Genomic DNA, 25,242 nt, shown 5'->3' with positions numbered 1-25,242 from the left:
CTGAAATTGAGGCAACAATTAATAGCCTACCCACCAAAAAAAGTCCAGGACCAGATGGATTCACAGCTGAATTCTACCAGAGGTACAAGGAGGAGCTGGTACCATTCCTTCTGAAACTATTCCAATCAATAGAAAAAGAGGGAATCCTCCCTAACTCATTTTATGAGGCCAACATCATCCTGATACCAAAGCCTGGCAGAGACACAACAAAAAAAGAGAATTTTAGACCAATATCCCTGATGAACATCGATGCAAAAATTCTCAATAAAATACTGGCAAACCGGATTCAGCAGTACATCAAAAAGCTTATCCACCATGATCAAGTGGGCTTCATCCCCGGGATGCAAGGCTGGTTCAACATTCGCAAATCAATAAACGTAATCCAGCATATAAACAGAACCAAAGACAAGAATTCATATTTTTTTTAAAGTGTAAAGAAAGGTAGAGAAATTATTTGAAATCCAGAATATAAATGACCTTGGGAGTGGAGGTTAGGTGATGAGAGAGAAGTAAACAGGGAGAGGCAGACTGCAGTCTCAGATCTTGTAGATAATGTTTTATTTCTTAAGCTGGGTTGTGGATACATGAATACGCGTTGTATTAACTTCATCACTTTTGTGACTCTTAACTATTTCATAATAATTTTTAAAGTAAGGGTAGAATTCAAGATGACAATTAGAAAATTAAAAAGGTTATTAATCAGTAACTAATGAGTGCTAATTTCTTGATATATTCAGGAGGACAAAAGAAGTATAGAATCACTATATTCCCTTAGGAAAATTAGTGGTTTAATGTATGTGTTAAAATTTTAGGGGAAAAGACTAAAATGATAAATGATCTGCAGCTTCCAAGAACAAGCAGAGGAGAAAAAGGATATAGTCCAATATTTCCATCCAAAAGCAGATAGGAATGAAGAAAATAAAAAATGAAATATAGTAAGCCAAAAAGTCAAACTAGAGAGCAGAAATTCATGCAAATACCTACATAGGTATAAATATCTCACCTAAGAACAAATAAAAGTGATCAAGTTAGATTTCAAAGACAATTTTTATTTATATGCTATTTAGAAATCACATATACAATATAAAAACAGTACAGAATGTAGAAAATAAAGAAATTCAAAAGATACATGCCATGCAAATACTAATGAAAAGAGAGCTAGTAATAGTTCCAACGTATATCACAAAACAGAGTTTGAAGCAAAACATTTTATTAAAGATAAAACGGAAAACTACATGATATACAAAATGATCCACAAAGAAGAGATACCAATTGTGAAATTGTACACAACTAACAACAAATGTTGAATTGTATAAAGCAAAAACTGGAGAAATTTATACAAGAAAAAATTGATGAATCAACATTAATATGGAAAATTTTAACACACCTGATAGAAACTGTCATGAAGCAAACAAAAGTTGCAAAATTGGTAAAAATATAAAATATTCAGAGAGTGAAATTAAGAACTTTGATTTCTATACTTAACAAATGTAACAAATGCAAGATTTTCAAGTATCCATGGAACATTTACAAAAATTAGCCATGTGTTTAGAAAGACACATATTTCTAAAAGAAGACAGACATTTTCTCTGACCACAATAAAATCTTAGGAATCTATCTTAAAACATTATTTTTTAAACATTTTGGGAAACAAAAAAATGCACTTCTGCACGTCCATGTGTTAAAGAGAAAACATAATGGGAATTTCCATAAGTGGAAGTAGATGAAAAAAAAATATAACATATAAAATCCTGTAGGATGTAGTAATGTGGCACTTAGTGGTAAATTGATACATACTTGTGGACTTCTCATTCCAGTAACAACAAACTAAGGACTCAGATCAATATTTCCACTAAGAACACCCAGAAACCATAGACAAAATATTTAAGAGAATATATGTTTGAAGGTCTGGAGAATTAATAAATTAGTGAAGAATATTTAGGAGAAAAGGAAAACCTAGAGCAATGAGCCCAGCACTCAAGGCCGTTTTTTCCCTAGAGGCACCAGAGGAGGAGGCCAAAGGGCTGTGAAGCTGAGCAGACATTTTGATTACTACAAAGGACAAAGGAGACAAAATAAGAACCCAGAGCCCACTAAGTAAACCCCCCCTTACTTTAGGTTTGCACTCCAAGGAGATTTATCAAAACAAATAATGCCAGGTAAGAAATAAATGGTTTGGGAAAGAGGTTAAGATGATCCCTGACTACTAGTATGTCTGGATGCCTGCCAGAAAACATAAATCTTATCTGGGGGAACAGAACATTTTAGCTGCATAAGAAAATATGTACGAGAGAACCCCGGACTACGTGTTTAAAAACCAAGAAAAACAGTATATATTAGAAACAGAGCACAGAGTATCCTGATAGTGGATACATGACATTTATTTTAAGATAACTTTAAAATGTTCAAGGAAATAAAAAATTGAGAAAATTGCAGACAATTTAAATTACTTAAAATAAAATTCTAGAATGTAAAAATATAACTGAGCCAGTCACAGTAGCTTATGCCTGTAATCTCAGCATTTTGGGAGGCTACGTAGGAAGATCACTTGAGCCCAGGAGTTTGAGACCAGACTGGACAACATAATGAGACACCATCATTACAAAAAATTAGCCAGGTGGAGTGGTGCACACCTGTAGTCCCAGCTACTCAGGAGGCTGAAGTAAGAGGATCACCTGAGCCCAGGAGGTTGAGACTGCAGTGAGCCATGTTCATGCTACTGCACTCGAGCCTGAGTGACAGAGTGAGATCCTGTGTCAAAAAAAAAAAAAAGTATATATATAGATACACATATTTATAAGTGTGTGTGTATGTATATCTATGTATATAACTGAAAGAAAGAATTCAATATATCAATTTGATGACTTGAAAGTATAAAGAGACAAAACAATGGAAAAGATGGAAAAGAAGATAAGAGACAGAGATACAGTGGCAAGATCTATTAAAGTGTAGTTTGAGTCCCAGAAGGAGAGAAGAGTGCAGAATATTTTAATAAACAATGGCTGAGAATTTTCCAAAACGGAAGACATCCATCCACAGATTATATAAACTCTACTAAACTCCAAGCGTAATAAATGCAAAGAAAATTCTCTACCTAGACCCCTTACAGTGAATTGTGGGGGGAAAAAAAGAACATATTAAAAACAGATTAACTTTAAAGATGCAACAAATATGCCATTGACTGATTTCTCTGCAGAAATAACGAAATCTGGAAGACATATATTCTAAGTGTGGAAAGCAAATTACTGTCAAAACTTCTCTTAAAAAATGAAGTCAACATTAAGCCTTTTTTAGACAAAAAAGAATTGAAAATAGAAACCCAAAAATAAATTAAGCAGAATAACGGTGGAACTATATCAAAACTTGTGAGATACTCCTAAAGCCAGAATAAGAGGGAAATTTATAAGCTTAGATATATATGTTATACAAAAAAAAAATCTAAAACTTAGTAATTAAATTCTACTAGAATTTTAAAATAAAATAAGAGCAAGAATTAATGACTTAGGAAACATACAATAGACAGGATCCAAAAGACCAAAAGTTAACTTTTTAAGCTTAATAAAACTAATAAATTCATGCTGAAACTGATTAGAGAGTCTAAAAAAATTTATCAAAATGAATAAGGGAATATCATTACAGATCAGCAGACATTAAAATGATTATATTATTAAAAAAACTTTTGTCATTGAATTTGAAAATTTTAGTGAAATTTAAAGTTCCTCAAAAAACATAATTTTGAAAATTGATAAGCATAAATAGCATTGCTGAATAGTCCAATAATTTTAAAAGAAATTTATTATTAGAACCCCTCCCACAATAAAAGCATAAAAAGTCAAATACTTCAAGACAAATATAATAAAAGACATGTAAGATCTCACCACAGAAAAGTATATAATATTACTGAAGGAAATCAAAAAGACCTAAGTAAATGGATGGATATGCCATATTTATTAAGTGGAAGACTCAGTATTGTAAAGATATCAATTCTTTTCAAGTTGATCTATATATTCAATGCCACCACATCAAAATACCATTCAGTGTTTTGGGTGGAAATTGACAAGATACTTCTAAAAGTTACATATAAACACAAGGACCAAGAAAAACCAAGCCAAGTATTATATCAGCAAACAATGGCAGAGTAGAAATTCCAAAAATCTATCTCTACACGTGTAAAGAAAATGTATGTGCTAAGTTCAAGAGTTCGTTGAGTCAGATATCTGGGCCAATGTGACTCAGCAAGTTTGGAGCACAGGCACAAAACTCTAATTGTTATATAACCTGTTTGTGTAAACTCATACTTGGCTCTGAACCACTATTTGTAAAAGGTACAACTGCCCTGCTGATGCTGTACATACCGTTCACACCCAGAGAGAGAGAGTGGAGTTGCTGACCCTGTAAGGGAGAGCCATGGGGGCGGCAGGAGCCGTGGAGCCAACCGCTGAGAAGGGCTGCAGCCAGAGCGGGCAACCAAGATAAAGACGGACAGAGCAGCCAGAGAATAAAAGCCATATTTTACCTGCCTATGGCCCCCCGAATGTTCTTTCAGCTATCTGCCACCCGTCCACCCCCTCCCCCTCAGACCTCAGAATGGGCTGGAACCTGACACTTGGTGTGACAACACAAAAATAACAGTCTAGCAAAAACTGTCCTAGTCAACTTTATCAAAACTCTGGAAAATAACCAAAGGTTTCAGCAACCAAGTGAATGCTTAATAAAGAAAAAACAGCTGAATCTAGACAGGAGAGCTTTGTGGCATTTTAATTTACCCCAACCCACATTCTCTAGCTGAGCAGTGGTGTGAGTTCCTGGTGCCATAGTGAACAGAAAATATCTTGTTCTTGGGGGGTTGTAGTTGTTTGTTTTGGCCTGTCTGGTGTTTCTTTGAAGGACTAGGTCACAGGTCTTGATTTTATTTCATCTAACTAGGAATGCTCCAGGAGAGAGTTATTACCCTGGAAGATTTTGTCAAAATTATTTAAAGGTAAAATGTATGAGCCACTGCCTCCTGGCCCAAGGGATAACAGTTGAGGCAACAAGCAGACAAAGCAGAAAGCCTGGGAGGAAAGGTGAGAGTAAGATGCTTTGGGAAACAAAAAGTTTGAAAATCTCCCACATATTTTTGGGAATCGAGAAGGCCACACTCATGTTCTCGGTTGGGTGTGTACTCACAAAAGACATGAGAAGGAACTAAGCTGTAACCTCTGGCTGACCTTCAGGCTTGGCCCAGCCAGGAAGTGAAGGCTAATGCAGATTTGTAAACTGCTCAGCTGAGTGTTGAAATCAGACCCCAAGGCACACACAGAGCCCATCTGCAAAATCTGGGAAATTTTTGTTGTGGTTATTTCAGACATTTAATGAAATCTCTGTTGAATTACTAGCTAATCTAGTAACACTAAACTAGTTGAATAGAGACATACAAGAAAAAATACTGACCTTACAAAATTAGTTCACAAAAGTCATTAAAAAAACCAAAGACAACAACAAGAAACACTGGGAAGTGGGGACAGTCTAATTTCCAGAGTTGTGACATTATAATATTCTAAATGTCTGCTTTACAACAACAACAAAAAATACAAAGTATCCAAAGAAATAAGAAATTATGACCCATTCAAAAACAATAAAAACTGACCCTGATGAATGCCAGACATTGGGCTTACTAGACAAAAACTTTAAATCAACTATTTTACATATGCTCATACAGTTAAAGGATACATGAACAAAGAACTAAAGGAAAACATGAGAATGATGCCTCACCAAAATAGAGAATATCAATGAGATAGAATTTATTAAAAGGAAACAAGTAGAAGTTTGGAGATAAAAAGTACAATAATTAAAATGGAAAATATACAAAAGGGATACAACAATAGATGTTAAGAAACAGAAGAAAGAACTATGAACAACAGATAGGTCTGTTGAGATTACTCAATTTGATGGGCAGAAAGAAAAAAATACAAACAGAACCTGCCAGGTGTAGTGGCTCATACCTGTAACCCTAGCACTGTAGGAGGCCAAGGTGGAAGGATCATGTGAAGCTAGGAGTTACAGACCAGCCTAGGCAACAAGGCAATACTCTGCCTCTGCAAATAATAATAATAATAATAACAATTTGCCTGGCATGGTGGCATGTGCCTGTAGTCTACTTGGGAGGCTGAGGCAGGAAGATTGCTTGTGCCCAGGAGTTTGAGGCTCCAGTGATCTAAGATCATGCCACTGCACTGTAGCCTATTGGCAGAGCAAGATCCTGTGTCAAAAAAAAAAAAAAAGGTGGGCCAGGCACAGTGGCTCACACCTTTAATCCCAGCACTTGGGTAGGCCAAGGCAAGTGGATCACCAGAGGTCGGGAGTTTGAGACCACCTTGCCCAACATGGAGAAACCCTGTCTCTACTAAAAATACAAAATTTGCTGGATGTGGTGGTGCATGCCTGTAATCCCAGATACTCAGGAGACTGACGCAGGAGAATCGCTTGAACCTGGGAGGTGGAGTTTGTAGTGAGCTGAGATTGCACCATCGCACACAAAGAGCGAAACTCAGTCTCAAAAAAAATAAATAAATAAAAGTTGACATAACTAAGATACCTGAGAGATACCATCGACCATACCAACATACACTAATGGAAATCTGAGAAGAGGAGAAAGAGGGGGAAAGAAAGAACATTTGAAAAAATAATGTCCCATACTTCCCAAATTGATAAAAGATATGAATCTACACATCCAAAGACCTTAATGATTCTAAGTAGGATAAACTCAAAGAGGGCTATACCAAGACACACTATAATCAAACTATCAAAAGACAAGACAAAGAAATAATCCTGAAAGCAGCAAGAGAGAAGTGAACTTTCACAGATAAGAGATTCTCAGTAAAATTAATGGCTGTTTCTCATCAGAGTCCATGACATCAGAGGCAATGGAATGGCATATTCAAAGTGGTGGGGGTGAAAGAGGGACTGTTAACCAAGAATTCTATATCTGGCAAAATGATCCTTCAAAATGAAGAAAATTCAAGATATCCCCAGGTAAACAAAAACTGAGAAGGTCTGTCACTAGTAGAACTGCCCTACAAGAAATACTAAAATGAGTTGTTCAGACTAAAATGAAAGGACACTAGACAGCAAATTGAATTCACACAAAGAAATAAATAACCCAAGTAAGCATAACTACATAGGTAAATATATGTCACTAATAATATACCTTTGGCTTATAATTCCTCTTTTCATTTTGTATATAATTAAAAAGGCAAAAGCATAAAACAATAATTATAAATATATGTTGGTGGTCATACAATGTATAAAAATGTAGTTTGTGACACGATAACAACACAATAGAAGGCAGAGCTATGTAGTAGCAAATTTTGCATACAACTGAAACTAAATTGGTATTATTTCAAATTTAAATTTTTATGAATTCAGATGTTAATTCTAATCCATGACATGATCACTATGAACACAATTAAAAATATATACAATATAGTAAAAGAAATGAGCAGAGAATCAAAATCAATATCTAACTAACCAAAAGAAGGCAGTGATGGAGGAATTGAGGAACAAAAAGGATATGACATGTAAAAAAATCATAAAAGTACATTCTTCCTTATTAGTAATTATATTAAATGCAAATGGATTAAAGTCTCCAATTTAAAGACAGAGATTGGCAGAATGGATTTCAAACACACACACACACACACACACACACATACACACAATTAATTCAATTACATGCTGCCTACAAGAGATTCACATTAAATCCAACGAGTAACTAAAAGAGCTGAAGTGGCTATAATATCAGGAAGAAAAATAGACTTCAAGACAAAAGTTGTTACAAAAGACAAGGATATAATTTAATGATAAGACAATCATCAAAAAGACATAACAATTGTCAGCCAAGTCCCAAAATATATAAAGTAAAAACTGACAGAATTGAAGGCAGAAATAGTTCAATGAAAACAGTTAGAAATTTCAATGTCCCTTCTTTAATAATGGATAGAACAATTATGAAAAAAAGATAAGGTAATAGAAGACTTCAACAACATTAAAACTAATATTAACAGATTTGACAGACATATATAGAACACTGTACCCAACAATATCAGAATAAACCTTCTTCTCAAGTACACATAGTACATTCTCCTGGATAGTTTATATGTCAGGCCACAAAGCAAGTCTCAATAAACTTAAGAAGATTGAGCCATAAAAAGCATCTTTTCAAACACTAATGGAATAAAATTAGAAATGAATAACAGAAGGAAATATGGACAATTCAAAAACATATGGAAATTAAATGATACCCTTTTAAGAAATCACAAGGGAAATTAGAAAATGTTCATTTTTTAAAACTTCAACTTCTACTTTAGATTCAGGTTTCTTAACATGTGCATATTGCATGCTGCTGAAGTTTGGATACAAATGATCCTATCACCAAAGTAGTGAGCATAATGCCCAAGAGTTAGTTTTTCAACCCTCTCTTCCTCCCCTATCTGGTAGTCTCCAGTGTCCATTTTTCCAATCTTTATGTCCTTGTATACCCAATGTTTAGTTTCCCCTTATAAATGAGAATATTCAGTATTTGGTTTTCTGATTCTGTGTTATAGTAATGACCTCCAGCTGCATCCATGTTGCTGCAAAGGACCAGATTTTATTCCTTTATGTGGTTGCATCATATTCCATGGTTTATAGTACCACATTTTCTTTATCCAATCCACCATTATGAGAGAATCTAGGTTGACTGAATATCTTTGCTATTGTGAATACTGCAAGTGCATGTGTATTCTCAGTAGAATAATTGATTTTCTTTTGGATATATACCCATTAATGGGAATAGTGGGTTGAATAGTAATTCTGTTTTAAGTTCTTTCATAAATCTCCAAATTGCTTTTTAAAGTGGCTGAATTAGTTTACACTGTGAATGAATGCATAGTTTATACACCGACAGTGTGTAAGTGTTCCATTTTCTATGCAGCCTCACTAGCATCTGTTAATTTTTGACTTTTTAATAATAGCCATTCTGACTGGTGTGAGATGGTATCTCATTGTGGTTTTATTTGCATTTCTCTGATGATTAGTGACATTGAGCATTTTATATGCTTTTGGATGCCTGAATGTCTTTTTTTGAGAAGTGTTACTCATATCTTTTGTCCACTTTTAATGGAGATTTTGCTGTTGAATTAACTTTCCTATGGATTCTGAATATTAGACTTTTCAGATACTTATTTTCTCCCAGTCTGTAGGTTGTATTTACCCTGTTGATAGTTTCTTTTCTGCACAAAAAGTCTTCCACTTAATTTGGTCCCATATATCAATTTTTGATTTTTTGAAATTGCTTTGGAGTACTTAGTCATAAATTCTTTTCCAAGGCTGATGTCTAAAATGGTGGTTCCTAGGTTATCTTCTAAGATTTTTATAGTTTGAGGTCTTACGTTTAAACCTTTAATCCATCTGGAGTTAATTTTGGTATATAGTGAAACATAAGAGTTCAGTTTCATTCTTCTGCGTATAGTTAGTCAGCTATCCTAACATCATTAATTAAGCGGAAAACCTTTTCCCCATTGCTTATTAGTGCCAGTGTTATCAAAGATGAGATGACTGTAGGTGTGCGGCTTTATTTCTGTGGTCTCTATTCTGTTCTATTGGTCTATGTGTCTGTTTTTGTACCAGTACCATGCTGTTTTGGTTACTGTAGCCTTATAGTACAGTTTGGAGTTGGGTAATATAATGCCCCAGCTTTGTTCTTTTTACGCAGGATTGCTTTGGCCATTCAGATTCTTTTTTGGTTATATATGAATTTTAGAATAGTTTTGCAGTGAAATGGGTAGTTTGATAGGAATAGTGTTGAATCTGTATATTGCTTTGGGCAGTATGGTCATTTTAACAGTATTGATTCTTCAAGCGAATTAGCATGGAATGTTTTTCTATTTGTTTGTGTCATTTATGATTTCCTCTGGTAGTATTTTGCAGTTCTCCTTGTAGAGATCTTTCACCTCCTTGGCTAGATGTATTATTCTTTTTGTGGCTATTGTAAATGGCATTCCTTTCTTGATTTGGCTATCAGTTTAAATGTTATTGTTGTGTAGAAATGCTATTGATTTTTGTGCATTGATTTTGTATCCTGAAACTTATTGAAGACTTTTATCAGTCTTCCAGTTACAAAACCAAATGATTGGAGAAGAAAGATAGTTTGAGTTCTTCTTTTCCTATTTGGATGTATTTTATTTCTTTCTCTTGCCTGATTGTTTTGGCTATGATTTCCAGTACTATCTTGAAAAGGAGTGGTGAAAGTGGGAATCCTTGTCTTGTTCCAGTTCTCAAGGGGAATGATTCTAGCTTTTGTCCATTCAGTATGATATTGACTGTGGATTTGTCATAGATGATTCTTAATATTTTGAAGTATGTCCCTTCAATGCCTAGTTTCTTTGTTAATAATTTTTGTCATGAAGAAATGTTGGATTTTATCAAAAGCCTTTTCTGTGTCTATTGAGATGATCATATGCTTTTTTTATTTTAATTCAGTTTTTGTGGTGAGTCACATTTACTGATTTGTGTCTGTTGAACCAACATTCCATCCCAGGAATGAAGCCTACTTGCTTATGGTGAATTAGCTTTTTAATATGCTGCTGGATTCACTTTTCTAGCATTTTGTTGAGAATTTTTTCATCTATGTTCATCAGGGATATTGGCCTGATGTTTTCATTTTTGTTGTGTCTGTGCCAGATATTGGTATCAGGATGATGCTGACTTCACAGAATGAGTGAGAGAGAAGTCCTTGCTTTTTTAATTTTTGGAATAGTTTCAGTAGGATTGGTACCAGCTGTTCTTTGTATATCTGGTAGAATTCCACTGTGAATCTTTCTGGTCCAGGGCTTTGCTTGGTAGGATTTTTATTCCCAATTCAATTTCATTACTCATTATTGGTCTGCTTAAGATTTCTGTTTTTTCCTGGTTCAATCTTGGGAGGTGGTGTGTCTCCAGAAATTGATCCATTTCCTCTAGACTTTTCATGTTTCTGTGCAGAAAGTTATTAATAATAGTCTCTGAGGATCTTTTGTATTTCTGTAGGATTCGTTGTGATATCACCTTTGTCATTTCTGATTGTGTTTATTTGGATCTTCTCTCTTTTTTTGTTTGTTAATCTAGTTAGCATCTATCAATCCTGTTTATCCTTTCAAAAAACAAACCATTGGTTTTATTCGTTCTCTTTTTCAGTGGTCAAGGTTTATTAGGGATTTTAGTTGGAATGACACTTGGATAGTTGGTTGCATTGTTTATATGTAGATCTTTTCACATTATATGGTAATGTACACTACTGCTATATATAGAGATCACAAAATAAGATCCTTTGGAACAATTATACACAAGACATGCGATATTAGATTTATACACTGGATCCCAGGATGTGACTGACTGGGAAAGAATGTTGAACTAGGAATGTCCAGTGAAGGAGCCAGAAAGTTATATACACACAGTAAACATCCATCTGGCTCAAGGGGCAACTGCAGCATGTGCAGCATTGGCAGAGCTGCCTCAGAGTTGGTAAAACTATTTCACACTGACCAGTTTAGGACTACACAAGATTAATACCATCTAGCATCAGGATATAGCTGTAGGATTTTACAAACCATTCCTATGTCCAACTTCAGGAATTGATGTTTTTCCCAGTGCATCTTAAAATATTGCTGCTTTGATCACAGATCAGATAAAAAGGACAACAGGCACAACCTCCAACTAAAATCCTACTGTAGCCTAGACAGTGAAATGGTATGACATCAGAAGACTTTAAAATTGCAGGTCTTTTTAGACTCCCCAAAGTATAACTGCACTCTTCTTCAAACAGGCCTCTTCCTCAGGAGTCAGAGTCACCTTCACACAAGGTCGGAGATTCCATTTTGTCCCAAAATGCAAGGAACACTAAGGAAGACATTATCCTTTATTCCATAGAGACCCTTAATCATGGTGGAAATTAGGTGCACCCACCTAAGATTCTTCATTATACTCCCTGCCAAATCTGCCACAGAGGGTCCAATCCCTCAGCCTTTGAGTTTGATCACCTCATAAGCACTCTCAACCACCTACTTGTGAGTCTCTTTCCACTGTTACTTATCTGTATCAATCCCCAAATCTGGGTGCAGAGTCTTCAAGGAGGCACCAGCAACATTCACTCCACTCCATACAGACACACTGGAATCTCCATGTTCCCCAAGGACCTACCCCTGACAGCTTAATGAGTGAACTCCCAGCCTTTCCCCCATCAGGTAACGGAATTGGGCTGAATCCAGATTGCAACCATTTTCAATAACACAGTTTTGGGGAAAGCCACTTATCTTCCAAGCTACATGGGTCAAGATATCCACTAGATTTGAAACAATAAGCAAATTGCAGTTCAGCCTATATTTTACAACATTAGGAATGATGAATTTAAAGATGTTCATGTTATGCTGGACCAAATTAAGATGGCTTTCTCCCTCTTGCTGATGTGCCCAAGCAGTGAAAATGACCAGCTTGGAGTTTGCAGTTACATTAGTCTTTGCCAGAGACAATCTTTGGTGTTCTAAAGAAAAGGCTGCCATGTTGGAGATCCATCATCTCTCCCTTCAATTTATCTTCCATGACATCAACAAGAGCAAGTTCATCTACTGAGTCCTTTGTGGACTTGTTGGCATGGCCTGTGCCATGCCAACAGCACCAATCCCAGCAACTATAATCTTATTCTAAGGGGGTCTCTTCTTCCTCTAGAAGATTATGAATCAGCTGATCCTTGAGAGTTGCCATATTGAACTTGGAACCAAAAGGAATTGGGAATGCACATCCAGCAGGTGTCAGGGGCACATGACAATGAGATCCGGACTCGGCGGCAGTGGCTCCAGCACCTGGCTTTATTAATTCTTTGTATGGATTTTGGGGTCCCAATTTCATTTAGTTCTGCTCTGATTTTAGTTATTCCTTTTCTTCTGCTAACTTCAGGATTTGTTTGTTCTTGTTCTAGTTGCTCTAATTGCAATATTAGATTGTGAATCTAATTCTCAGTGTAAGAATTTAGCACTACAAACTTTTTTTTTTTTTTTGAGATAGGATCTCAGTCTGTTGCCCAGGCTGTACTGTGGTGGAGTGATCATGGCTCATTGCAGCCTCAACCTCCCCAGAGTCAGGTGATCCTCCCTCCTCTACCTCCCAAGGAGCTGGGACTACAGGCACACATCACCATGCCTGGCTAATTTCTGTATTTTTTTGTAAAGACAGGGTTTTGCCAGGTTGCCCAGGATCATCTCAAACTGAGTTCAAGTGCCCTCCCCCTCAGCCTCCCAAAGTGCTGGGATTACAGGCACTGCATCCAGACATACTGTAAACTTTTAACGCTGCTTTTACTGCATCCCAGATATTTCAGTATGTTGTCTCTCTCTTTTCATTTGTTTCAAAGAAGTGTTTTATTTCTGTCTTAATATGTTGTTTACCCAAAAGTCACTCAGAAGAAAGTTGTTTAGTTTCCATGTAATTGTGTGGTTTTGAGAGATCTTGGTATTGATTTCTATTTTAATTCCACTGTTGTCTGAGAGTATGCTTGGTATGATTTTGATCTTTTTGAATGTATCAAATCTATTATGGTTAAGCTTGTGGTTGATCTTAGACTATGTTCCATATAGAGATGAGAAAAATGTATATTCTGTGGTTGATGGGTGGAGTATTCTGTAGATAGCTCTTAGATCCAATTGATTAAGTGTCTAATTTATGTCCAGAATTTTTTTGTTAGTTTTCTGCCTCAATGATCTGTCTAATACTGTCAGTGGGATGCTGAAGTACCCCACTATTATAATGTAGCTTTCCAAGTATTTTTGTAGGTCTTGAAGTAGTTGTTTTATGAATCTGTGTATTCCAGTGTTGGGTGCATCTATATTTAGGATAGTTAAGTCTTTTTGTTGAGTTCAACCCATTACCATTATGTAATGCCCTTCTTTGTCCTTTTTTACTGTTGTCAATTTAGTCTTGTTTCTGCAATATAAGAATAGTCACCTCCTCTTCTCTTGTTTTCCTTTTGCATGATAGATCTTTCTCCACCCCTTTATTTTGAGCCTGTTGGTTTTGTTACATGAGAAATGGATCTCTTGAAGATAGACGATGGTTGGGTCTTACTTTTTTATCCAACTTGCTACTCTGTGCCTCTTAAATGGGGTGTTTAGACCACTTATATCCAACGTTAATATTGATATGTAAGGTTTTGATCCTGTTGTGATATTTTTAGCTGGTTGCTTTGTTGTCTTGATTGTGTAGTTGCTTTATAGAGTCTGTGGGCTCTGGACCTAAGTGTCTTTGTGGTAGCAGGTATCACTCCTTCATTTCCGTGTTTAGAGCTCTTTTATGAATCTTTTGTAATGCTGGTCTAGTGGTAAAGAATTGCCTTAGCAATTGCTTATCTGGAAAAGCTTTTATTTCTCCTTTGCTTATGAAGCTCAGTCTGACAGGATATGAAATTGTTGGTTGGAATTTCTTTTCTTTAAGAATGCTGAATATAGTTATGTTATCTCTTCTGACTTGTAATGTTTTTGCTGAGAAGTCTGCTGTTAGCCTTATGGGATGACCTTTGTAAGTGATCTGACTTTTTCCTCTAGCTGCCTTTAAGAATTTTTTTTTCACATTGATCATGGAAAGTTTGATAACTATGTGTCTTGGGGATGGTCTTCGTATATAGTATCTCCTAGGGTTTCTCTGAATTTCCTGAAATTGCATGACAACCTCTCTAGCAATATTGGGGAAACTTTCAAGGACTATATTCTCAAATATGTTACCCGAGTTGTTAACCTTTTCTCTCTCAGGAATGCCAGTATGGCATAGGTTTTATCTATTTGCATAATCTCATATTTCTCATAGGCTTTATCCATTTTTTAAATTCTTTCTTCTTTATTTTTGCCTAACAGGGTTGTTTTGAGGTACCAGTCTTTGAGCTCTGAAATTCTTTTTTTGACTTGGCCTAGTATGTTGTTAACGCTTCCAATTGTATTTTGAAATTCCTGTAGTGATTTTTCAATTCCAGGAGTTCAGTTGTTTTTTCTTCATATAGCTATGCCATCTTACAACTCTTGGATCATTTTACTGGCTTCTTTGGACTAGATTTCAACTTTTTCTTGGATCTCATTGAGCTTCCTTGCCATCCAGATTCTGAATTCTATATCTGTCATTTCAGACGTTTCAATCTGGTAGGATCCATTGCAATCATTTAGAGGGAAGGAAACTGATTTTTTGAATTGTCATAGTTCTTGTGCTGATTCCTAATTATCCAAGAGAGCTAGTATTTATCATTTTCAAGTTTCTGTCATTTCATTGAGGCTTTTTATTTTTGTATTCCTGTTTTTCTTTGAGGGTTTGACTGTGGTGTATGTTGTGTATAGTTCATTGGCTTTGCTTCTGGGTGCTTTCAGAGGCCCAACGCTTTGCACAGGTTTCTTAGTTGTAGCTAGTTTCCCACATTGGCTTTCACAGATGCTGTGTGATTAATCGATGGCATTATTATTCAAAATTGTTTTTGCCTTTTGGGATAAGGAGAGGTACTGTTTTTTGACCTGGGTGGTGATACATGTGCACATTTGCTTTGTGAGAATTCATTGAGCCATACACTAATAATATGTATTTTTCTGTATATATGTTAGACTTTAATTTTTTAAGTGTTTAAAAACTGATCTATAGTGTTGTTAGAAGTTAGGATAATGATTACCTGTGGGAAGAAGGAAGGGGAAATCATTGAGGCAGAGAAAGACATAAAAGAAATGTCTGTGGTATATCAGCACAGTTCTCTTCTCAACCACAGGTATTGATTTGTGATCATTTGTAGAGCTGTATATTCGGTTTTGCACTTTTCTATGTGGGTCATGGTAAAATATTTTTAAAAACAAGAAATAAGGAAAACATATTTGTACTCCTATTGGAATGAGGATTCAAAATGTATATATGTATATATATCCTAAGCAAGAGTCTACTGTATTTACATTTCTTGATATTGATTTTGCTTTAAAATAGCATAAGATGATATTTTGTTGTTGCTCTTTAATTAAGGGTGCAGTCAATTTCACTGGGGCAAGGACAGGGACCTATTGCTGAAAAAATGATCAAGGACGCAATGAAATCAGGAAACTGGGTATTTTTGCAAAACTGCCATCTTGCTGTTTCTTGGATGTTGGCAATGGAAGAGCTCATTAAAACCTTCACAGATCCAGGTATGTTGAGCACATGTTGAGCACATAGCCCCTGCATAATAATAACATTTTGATGTAACCTTTTCTTGTTGAATTCATTCCTTATAATAATTCATTATTGTAGGCACTATGTTTCCCTATATTAAAGAGGAGAAATTTGAGACCTAGACAGATTTAGCTAATTTACACAACCAGGGTTTGACAAAAGGCCTTCAGAACTACAAGTTGAGGCTAGGATCCACTGGATCATTTCTGTTTCTTATTGCCTTCTATGAGAGGTCATTTGAATTTGAAATATATTACTTATAGGCATATTAAAAGAAAATATACTTAGGACAAACAAAAGAAATTAAATCTTTCCCTATATAACGAGAAATGTCAAGGAACAGAGTTCAAATTACCACCAATTCCCTTAGAGTAGTTTTTTACCACCTTTTATCCTCTGTAACCACATGGCAACTAACCTTTACATGTGCCTCAGAGCCACACCCACCCCATGGGCATGCCCAGCATTACTCATAGTTGCTGGCACTAGCTATTATCTCACCACTTTTTTGCCCACTCAAGAAAGTGTAATGGGCTGCAAAGAGAGGAAGTGGAATTAGAATCTACTCATTTTAAAGTGTTAGTATAAAAATAACCAAAATCTCAGGAACTATTTTATTGGCAACAAATTGTGTGGGTCCCATTCTACCACTCTGCTGTGAAGGCCTGGGGTAGAACTTCCAGGCAAGCATATCCAGAGAGAGCCCTTTCTCTGAAGCCTTTCTTTGTGCCCTCACTACAGAAAGCTTTCTGGAAAGGTAAGAACTATGCAGATGATCTTGCAAATCACTTTATTTAGTGCTACTTATTAAGGTGAAGAGCTGCTCCTTTCCAGAGTCCCCAGTCTGCACCGTTCACTGAGCCAGCTCAGGGTTTAGCAGCCTTCCCCTAAAGGCCCTTCACTTCCTGGCCCCTGCCCTCACCCCAAGCCTTCTGCAGGTTGCTTCTGATAAAGGTAAGGACTCATTTTTATCCACCATTCATAATCTCCACCATTTCCATTCCTTTGCAGTCAAATAAGAGATGGCCTGCTTCCTGCTGGGCCTGTGGCTTATTTCTATTTAAATAATTAAAGAGAAATGACAAGGAGGTCTTCAGTACTGGTCAGAGGTCCCCAATGATTAGGAATATAATTAAGAAGCAAATGTTAGAGAGGCATCAAAAAAGCAATTTGCTGTGGTGGTACTACATGAGCCTCCAGAATATGGAGATGCCGTTCAGCTTCACTATAACTAGGACAAGAGCATTTGCCAGTTCTTCAAGGAGACTGGATGGGCTAATGAAGCCAGCTGAAGTTGTTTGTGTATTTTAAGTGCTTACTAAACTTAAGTGGATAGAAAAGTCCTATTCTGGCCCTTGCTATAATCATTTATAACCCAACCATTTAAGTTCTGATATTGGCCATTTTCATGCCCCTTGTGTTAAATTAAATGGTCAAAAAATCCTCATGAGAATAAATACGTGGGCAATAACTGCCCGCTTTTTCAACTGAAAATGTTTCCCATTTCAAAGATAAGACCCTTAATAGTTCAGTAACTATTAAAAATTAACATGTTCCTAATGTGTTTACCCAAATGTGCCTACTTCTTGACTGCCAAACCTTCCTAACATGAAGTTTCTAAAACAACGCATCTTACTCCCATTTTAAAACAGTTTACAATATACTTGTAATAGATTAACTAGGTCTTTAAACAAAGCTTTATAGGATTTTTTCCTTCTATAGAATAATTGTTTCTTATGGAAAAGTGCTACTACCAACTAAACATTTTCCTTTTTTGTTGTTTTATCTTTGTTTTAAACAGATAGTGCTATTAAGGACACTTTTCGACTTTTTTTAAGCTCCATGCCTAGTAATACATTTCCTGTTACAGTTCTTCAAAATTCTGTCAAGGTAATGTATGCATATGGTTGGAACAATGTGAAATGGTTGGTTTCAGAATATTCATCTAGTGCCTCCAAGGATATCAGAGCCTGCACAGAAGCATGTGGGGGTCTGCGTGGCCAGGATGGGGAGGTGAAGTCAGTATCTTTTCATCTTTAACAAGCAGGGAAATGATTGCCCAACCCCATCCTTGCATATTCTAGTCCTACTGGTATTCAGCTCTTCCAGCTCTCACCCTCACAAGAAAATGTTAAGGGTACAGAGTGATGAGAAGAGAACCCCTTCCAGAGTTAAGGGAATGTTTCAGTATTTGAGAAACAGGAAAGCCTACAAGCCATACTAGTATGGCTGTTGGATTTTAATGCTGGAGGTTTATGATCTATGGCAAGCCTCTGCATATGAGGAACAAGAGGTGCTTTTTCCCTCCCTGTCCCATGTCATGGGACATCAGGGGACAAACTACGGGACAATGCCATATGTCAGGATGATGCAAAATTCAATGAGGAAACCTTGAGCATGCTTTCTGGCCTGTGTTTAGAAAAAATGGACACTAAGTGGAAGTGTCTGAGGTTCTTGTTGAACATGTGGTTCAACCACTGTAGGTCTAAGAACCCTGCCATTCCATGTTCTCCCTGGACTGTGCCTGAGCAAGATACAAAGCAGGCTCAAACATGCCAGGAATGGTCCCCACCGCCCCATGAACATCAGCTATCTACATCATCTCAATGGCTTTCAGTCTATGTGTGTTATTCAGAAATAACGCAAATCTATAAAATCATTCTCTCTGCCATGTATATTTCATCTAAATCCAGGTGACCAATGAGCCTCCAAAAGGCTTACGTGCAAATATCAGACGAGCATTTACTGAAATGACACCTTCGTTTTTTGAAGAAAATATACTTGGAAAAAAATGGAGGCAAATAATATTTGGCATTTGTTTCTTCCATGCGATTATTCAGGTACACTTATCAACTCTGCTTTTTAATAGCAACAAGGAAGTGTATTGTGAAATAAATAGCAATAATTAAGTGAAAGCTTGTAAATGTCATTGTGAAATGCTGAAGACTCCATTCTGTGTCTGAACCCAAGTTGTTTTCATTCAACTTTCAATCTCTATACTCCCCTTGCCTCCATGTTTCACAGATTCAGCTCTCACCTCTCGTCTGATCTGCCTACAAAATATCATCAGTTGGATGAATGCAGTAGGTTCAATTCAGTTCAATAAGCACAAAATAGATTTCCTCATAGGTGGCATATTTATTATATTAGTTTTCCGGTTTTCAAATGTGTGTGGTCTACAGAAAATAAATAAATAAATAAATAAATAAATAAATAAATAAATAAATAATCAGACTGGGCACAGTGGCTCATCCTTATAATCCCAACATTTTGGGAGGCCAACGTGTGCAGATCACTTGAGCCTGGGAGTTCAAGACCAGTCTGGGCAACACAGCAAAAGCCCATCTCTACAAAAAACATTTTTTTAAATAGCCAGGCATGGTGGCACATACCTGTAGTCCCAGCTACTTGGGTGCTGAGGTAAGAAGATTGCTTGAGCCTGGTAGGTCAAGGGTGAATGAGCAATGATCGTGCCACTGCACTCCCACCTGGGTGACAGAGAAAGACTCTGTCTCAAAAAAAAAAAAGAAAAGAAAATATGCCAGATATAAGATAAACAGGTTAAAAGGTATTAGAGGAGGTCTGACAGGTTGGGATCAGGGGAGGGGTTCTGGGTCTGAGGCCTTTGTTCCGCTAACAAAAGCACGTGAGATGCGGAGGTAGTTTAAGCTTTAGGAAAATGTTGAGATCAAGAGCAGGGAACTTGGAACCAAACCTCTGGCATAATTATCAGTTTCAAATTTAAGAAATTAAGATAGGATAGGGAAATAACAAAGGAGGTTGGGGGAGGATTTCATGATGGTATGCCATGAAACAAAAATATGGTTCTATGTGTGGCATAACTGAAAAATCATGGACAGACTCCTTAAAACAGCAGGGAGTAGTTCTCTCCACCAGATGGATGATTACAGGGTCAATATTTTTATGCCAAAAGACTACAGGTGAAATTTTTTTTTCCTACTTTGATGAAAAAATGCTTTATTTTACCCTGAAGGAAAAATGTTCTTTTGACAGGTCTATCAAATTTCTAGTAATAGCAAATTTTCTTTTGGAAATATGGGGAGGAACCAGTATTGAAGGAAGAGGTGCTTACTCTGTTTGGTGAAAGCCTAGCTGAAGTTGAGCCACATGATTTTACTGATTTTGCAGTGTGGGGATGCCCAATTTCAATGGAAACTTCTTTTAGTTTTCAATATATTACACAGAATTTATTTTATCAAATTTTGTTTCAGACCATTTTCATTTTCATTCTAGGAGAGAAAGAAGTTTGGCCCCCTTGGTTGGAATATCTGCTATGAATTTAATGACAGTGACAGGGAATGTGCTTTACTGAACCTCAACCTCTATTGTAAAGAAGGAAAGATTCCCTGGGATGCACTGATTTATATTACTGGTGAGTACGTCCTTGTGGCCAGGCCTTCCATCTATGTACCACAAAGTTTTTGGTTTACTCCCACCTGGCCCTTACAAAGATGGTGTCCTCCCCCTGTGTTTAATAGTGGTGATGATGACTTTTGATGTTCCTTGTGTGAAGACAAGATTGTGAGAAGAACACATCAGGACATCATGAGAATATTCACATATAGAGAATGGGGCAGCTGCTTTCTCAAATAATAATAATAGGAAAAACAGTGCTTGCCACATGCCAAGAACCCTTTTAAGCACTTCCCAAGAATTAGCACATTTAATCCTCATAACAACCTTACAATGTGAGGACTATTATTATCACCGTTCTACACATAAGAAAACTGAGGCACACCATTTACAAAGTGCTGGGGCCGAGATTTGAACCCAGACAGTGTAACCTCCAGAATCCACGATCTTAAATTCAAAAGAACCTAAACATTATTTGACTAGTAGAGACCTCTTAATTCAGATATACCTGTGAACAAGAAAAAATCTTTCAGGAATTAAATTTTTGGTAAATATTAACTGTGACTACATAAGGATCTTGTTGCCAAAATTAGAACCAATTTGGACCATGTGGGCTCAAGTAGTAAGGGAGAGGATATTTGCACTGGGAAGTGGGAGAAGGAGGAGCTCTGAAAAGGGACAGAAAGGACATGGATGATTTTCATTGGCAAGTAAGGGAAATGCAAAACAGCAGAAGGGTATCAGGTGATCTATAGACTAAAAGGCAAAATGAAACCTTAAAACATATTTGAGATGAAGGCAGCAAGATAATAGTAAAAATAGTTTAGGACCAGTCCCCAGAGTGAACCAACAGGGAAAGCCCTGTAATTTGGGAGGCTACTTTGTACTCCTGCCCCAAGCCATCCCAATGGGGCCAAAATTGTTTAGCAAAGTGGTGATGTAGGCAAAATTGTTCTCTGGTATCCTCTGCTTACCCTGAATTTTCCTATCTCTTATTATCCTTTTCCTTCTCCCTCTCCTAGAATCCTTGATGTTTCAGGTTACCTCAGTCTCTACTGCTGTGGAAGTAATTGTGCAGGTAAAAAGTAATTTCCCAGACTGATCTATAGATTTAATGCAATCCCTATGTAACAGCAGACTGTTACACCCAGATCAACTGGCATGTTGCAGGAATTGATAAGCTGATTATAAAATTCATATGAAAATGTGAAGGGCCTCATATGGCAAGAACAGTCGTGGAAAGAAGAATAAAGTCAAAAGAGTAACATTTCCCAATTTCAAAACTTACTACAAAGTTACAAGTCATTGTGGCACTGGCATAAGAATAGACATAGATTTTGACTTGGCAGTGGTGACCGTAGTTCTAACACATTTTTTGTTTCTGGCATGAAGGGAGCAGAGCCTTTATCAGGTCGATTTCTTTTTATGTGGCACCCATCCACTGTTCCCTCCAGCACCTAGTCTTGGTCCAAAGAGTCTCAGAGCTGTCAAAAAGTTGTTCTGAAGAAAACAGGACATCTCAGCAACAAATATCCCAAAGTATTGCTGTAAATGAGACTGATTTTATGGGAAAATTAAGAAAGGTGTTCCAGTTCTTACAAATTTGGATCTTCAATCTGTGTTGGAAATTCTGTTTCTGGATCTAGTTTGAGGCACTAAGAAGGATAAGACATCAATTTGCAATGAGCCCTTGCCAGGGTAACATCAATTCTGCTAAAATTGAAGCAGAACAAGCACCAAATTTATGGTGAAGCTTGTATGGAAGAATGGTGAAATATTGATACTTTACAAAAAGTTTGTAGGGACAATGCCTCCAACAAATCAGTAGCAGTTTGTAAATGGATAACTAGTTTTAAGAAGGGCCAACCAAGACAGTGTTGAAGATGAAGCCCACAGCAGTAGGCCATCCACATCAATTTGCAAAGAAAAAAATTAATCTTGTTCATGCCCTCACTGAAGAGCACCAACAATTAACAGCAGAAACAACAGCCAGCACCATAGACATCTCAATAGGTTCATTTTACACAATTTTGACTGAAAATTAAAGTTGAGCAAACTTTCCACTCAATAGGTGCCAAAACTTTTACATCCAGATCAGAGGCAGACAAGAGCAAAGCTTTCAGTGGAAATTTAAACAAGTGCAGTCAAGATCCTGAAGCATTTCTTCAAAGAATTATAACAGGAGATGGAACATGGCTTTACCAGTACAATCCTGAAAACAAAGCACGATCAAAGCAATGACTACCAAGGGATGGAAGTGGTCCAGTCAAAGCAAAAGCAGGCTAGTCAAGAACAAAGCTCATGGCAACAGTTTTTTTGGAATGCTGAAGGCATTTTGCTTCTTGACTTTCTAGTCAAAGCTTTAGCAGAAAAAATGCCTAAGAACACTTCACCAGAAAGTCCATCTTCACTTCAACAACGCTATTCAGGCCTGTCATCAAACTGGAGCACTTTTGCAAGAGTTTTTATGGGAAATCATTAGGTATTCACTTTACAAACCTGATTTGGCTCCCTCTGACTTCTGTGCTTCCTAATACTAAAATTTTGTTAAAGGGCACCCATTTTTCTTCTGTTAATGTAAAAAAAGACTGCATTGACATGGTTAAACTCCCAGGACCATCAGTTCTTTAGGGATGGACTGAATGGCTGGTATCATTGCTTACAAAAATGTCTTGAATTGATGGACCTTGTGTTGAGAAATAACATTTATATTTTTAAAAAAAGAATGGGCTTATAAATCAGTGGAACAGAATCGAGAATCCGAAAATGATCTTTATATTTATGACCACTGATTTTCAATGATGGTGCCAAGACAATTCAATGGGGGAAGGATAGTCTTTTCAACACATGATGCTGGGACAATTGGGTGTCCATCCACATAAGGATAAATTTGAACCCTTATACCATATACAAAAATTAATTCAAAATTGGTGACAGACCTACAATTAACAGAAAAAAGTAAATCTCTTAGAAGAAAGCTTTGGAGAAAATTGTGACTTGGGGTTAGTCTCTGACTTCCGAGATATGACACAAAAAAGAAAAAATAAATTGGACTTCATCAACATCTAAAACTTTTACTCTTAGGCCGGGTGCTGTGGATCAAGCCTGTAATCCCAGCACTTTGGGAGCCTGAGGCGGGTGGATCACAAGGTCAGGAGATCGAGACCATCCTGGCTAACACAGTGAAACCCCGTCTCTACTAAAAATACAAAAAATTAGCTGGGCATGGTGGCGGGCACCTGTAGTTCCAGCTACTCGGGAGGCTGAGGCAGGAGAATCGCTTGAATCCAGGAGGCAGAGGGTGCAGTGAGCCAAGATTGTGTCACTGCACTCCAACCTACGCAACAGAGGAAGACTCCATCTCAGAAAAAAAAAATTATTAAAACTTTTACTCTTCAACACATACCATCAAGAAAGTGAAAAGGCAAGATGCAGACTGAGAGAAAATATTTGCAAATCATATATCTGATAAGGGCTTGTATCCAAAGTATATAAAGACCTCTTACAACTCAACAATAGTAAGAAAAATAACTCAATATTAAAATGATTGAAGATTTGATTTGAATTGACATTTCACCAAAGAAAACACACAAATGCCCAGTAAGCACATGAGAAGATGCTCAATTTGTCATGAGGAAAATGAAAGTTAAATCTCTAATGAAGTGCTACTTCACACCTACTAGGATGACCATAATTTTAAAAGACAATAACAAATGCTGGTGAGCATATGAGAAAATTGGAACCCTCATACCTGCTGGTGGCAATGTAAAATTGTCCTGCTGCTTTGAAAAAATGTTTAAACAAAGTTGCCATATGACTTAGCAATTCTACTCCTAGATATGTACTTAGGAAAAATTAAAACATATGTCCTCACGAAAACTTGTACACAAGGCCAGGCTCAGTGGCTCATGCCTGTAATCCCAGCACTTTGGGAGGCCCAAGTGGGTGGATCACAAGGTCAGGAGTTCGAGACTAGCCTGGCCAACATGGAGAAATCCCACCTCTACTAAAAATACAAAAATTAGCTGGGTGTGGTAGTGCACACCTGTAATCCCAGCTGTTCAGGAGGCTGGAGCAAGAGATTCACTTGAAACCAGAAGGCGGATGTTGCAGTGAGCCGAGATAGGGCCACTACATTCCAGCCTGGGTGAAAGAGTGAAACTCCATCTCAAAAAACAACAACAACAAAAAACCACACAAAAACAAAACTTGTACACAAATGTTCACAACAGCATTGTTCATAATGGCCAAAAATGTCCAATAACTGGTGAATGGCTAAGTAAAATATGGCATATCCATAAACAGAATATTATTCCACCATAAAAGGAATAAAGTACTGATACATACAACAACATAAATAAATCTCAAAAACATTATGCTAAGTAAAAGAACTCAGACACAAAAGCCCACAAGTACAATTCTATGTATATGAAATTTCCAGACGAGTCAAGTCTATAGAGATGGAAAGTAGTTCAGTGGTTTCATGGGACAGGGAGTAGACATGGGGACTGACTGCAAATGGACACAAGATTTCTTTTGGGGGGAAATGGAAATGTTCTAAAGTTAGATTGCAGTGATGGGTAAACAACTCTGTAAATTTACCAAAATTAATGAATTTATATATATAATTATATATAATAGATATATTTTCAATAT

The 25,242-nt window shown here is 36.8% G+C and overlaps 1 protein-coding gene and 1 pseudogene across 1 annotated transcript in view; one reads left to right on the top strand and one right to left on the bottom strand.

The window, feature by feature from the left end:
• DNAH6 (dynein axonemal heavy chain 6) overlaps window positions 1-25,242 on the top strand; it is a 327,840-nt gene that overhangs the window by 276,076 nt on the left and 26,522 nt on the right. Inside the window, exons 66-69 of the mRNA XM_017892976.1 lie at window positions 16,027-16,187; window positions 18,014-18,102; window positions 18,906-19,052; window positions 20,467-20,605. Of these exons, the coding sequence (XP_017748465.1) occupies window positions 16,027-16,187; window positions 18,014-18,102; window positions 18,906-19,052; window positions 20,467-20,605 (536 nt within the window). The remainder of the gene's footprint in view (window positions 1-16,026; window positions 16,188-18,013; window positions 18,103-18,905; window positions 19,053-20,466; window positions 20,606-25,242) is intronic.
• LOC108542815 (L-lactate dehydrogenase A chain-like) lies at window positions 11,764-13,010 on the bottom strand (annotated as a pseudogene).

Source organism: Rhinopithecus bieti, unplaced genomic scaffold (genome assembly GCF_001698545.2).
Source record: "Rhinopithecus bieti isolate Rb0 unplaced genomic scaffold, ASM169854v2 scaffold_23283, whole genome shotgun sequence".
NCBI lineage: Eukaryota > Metazoa > Chordata > Mammalia > Primates > Cercopithecidae > Rhinopithecus > Rhinopithecus bieti.
Note: the sequence above shows the minus strand (reverse complement) of the source record. Positions and strands in the feature narration are given on the sequence as shown.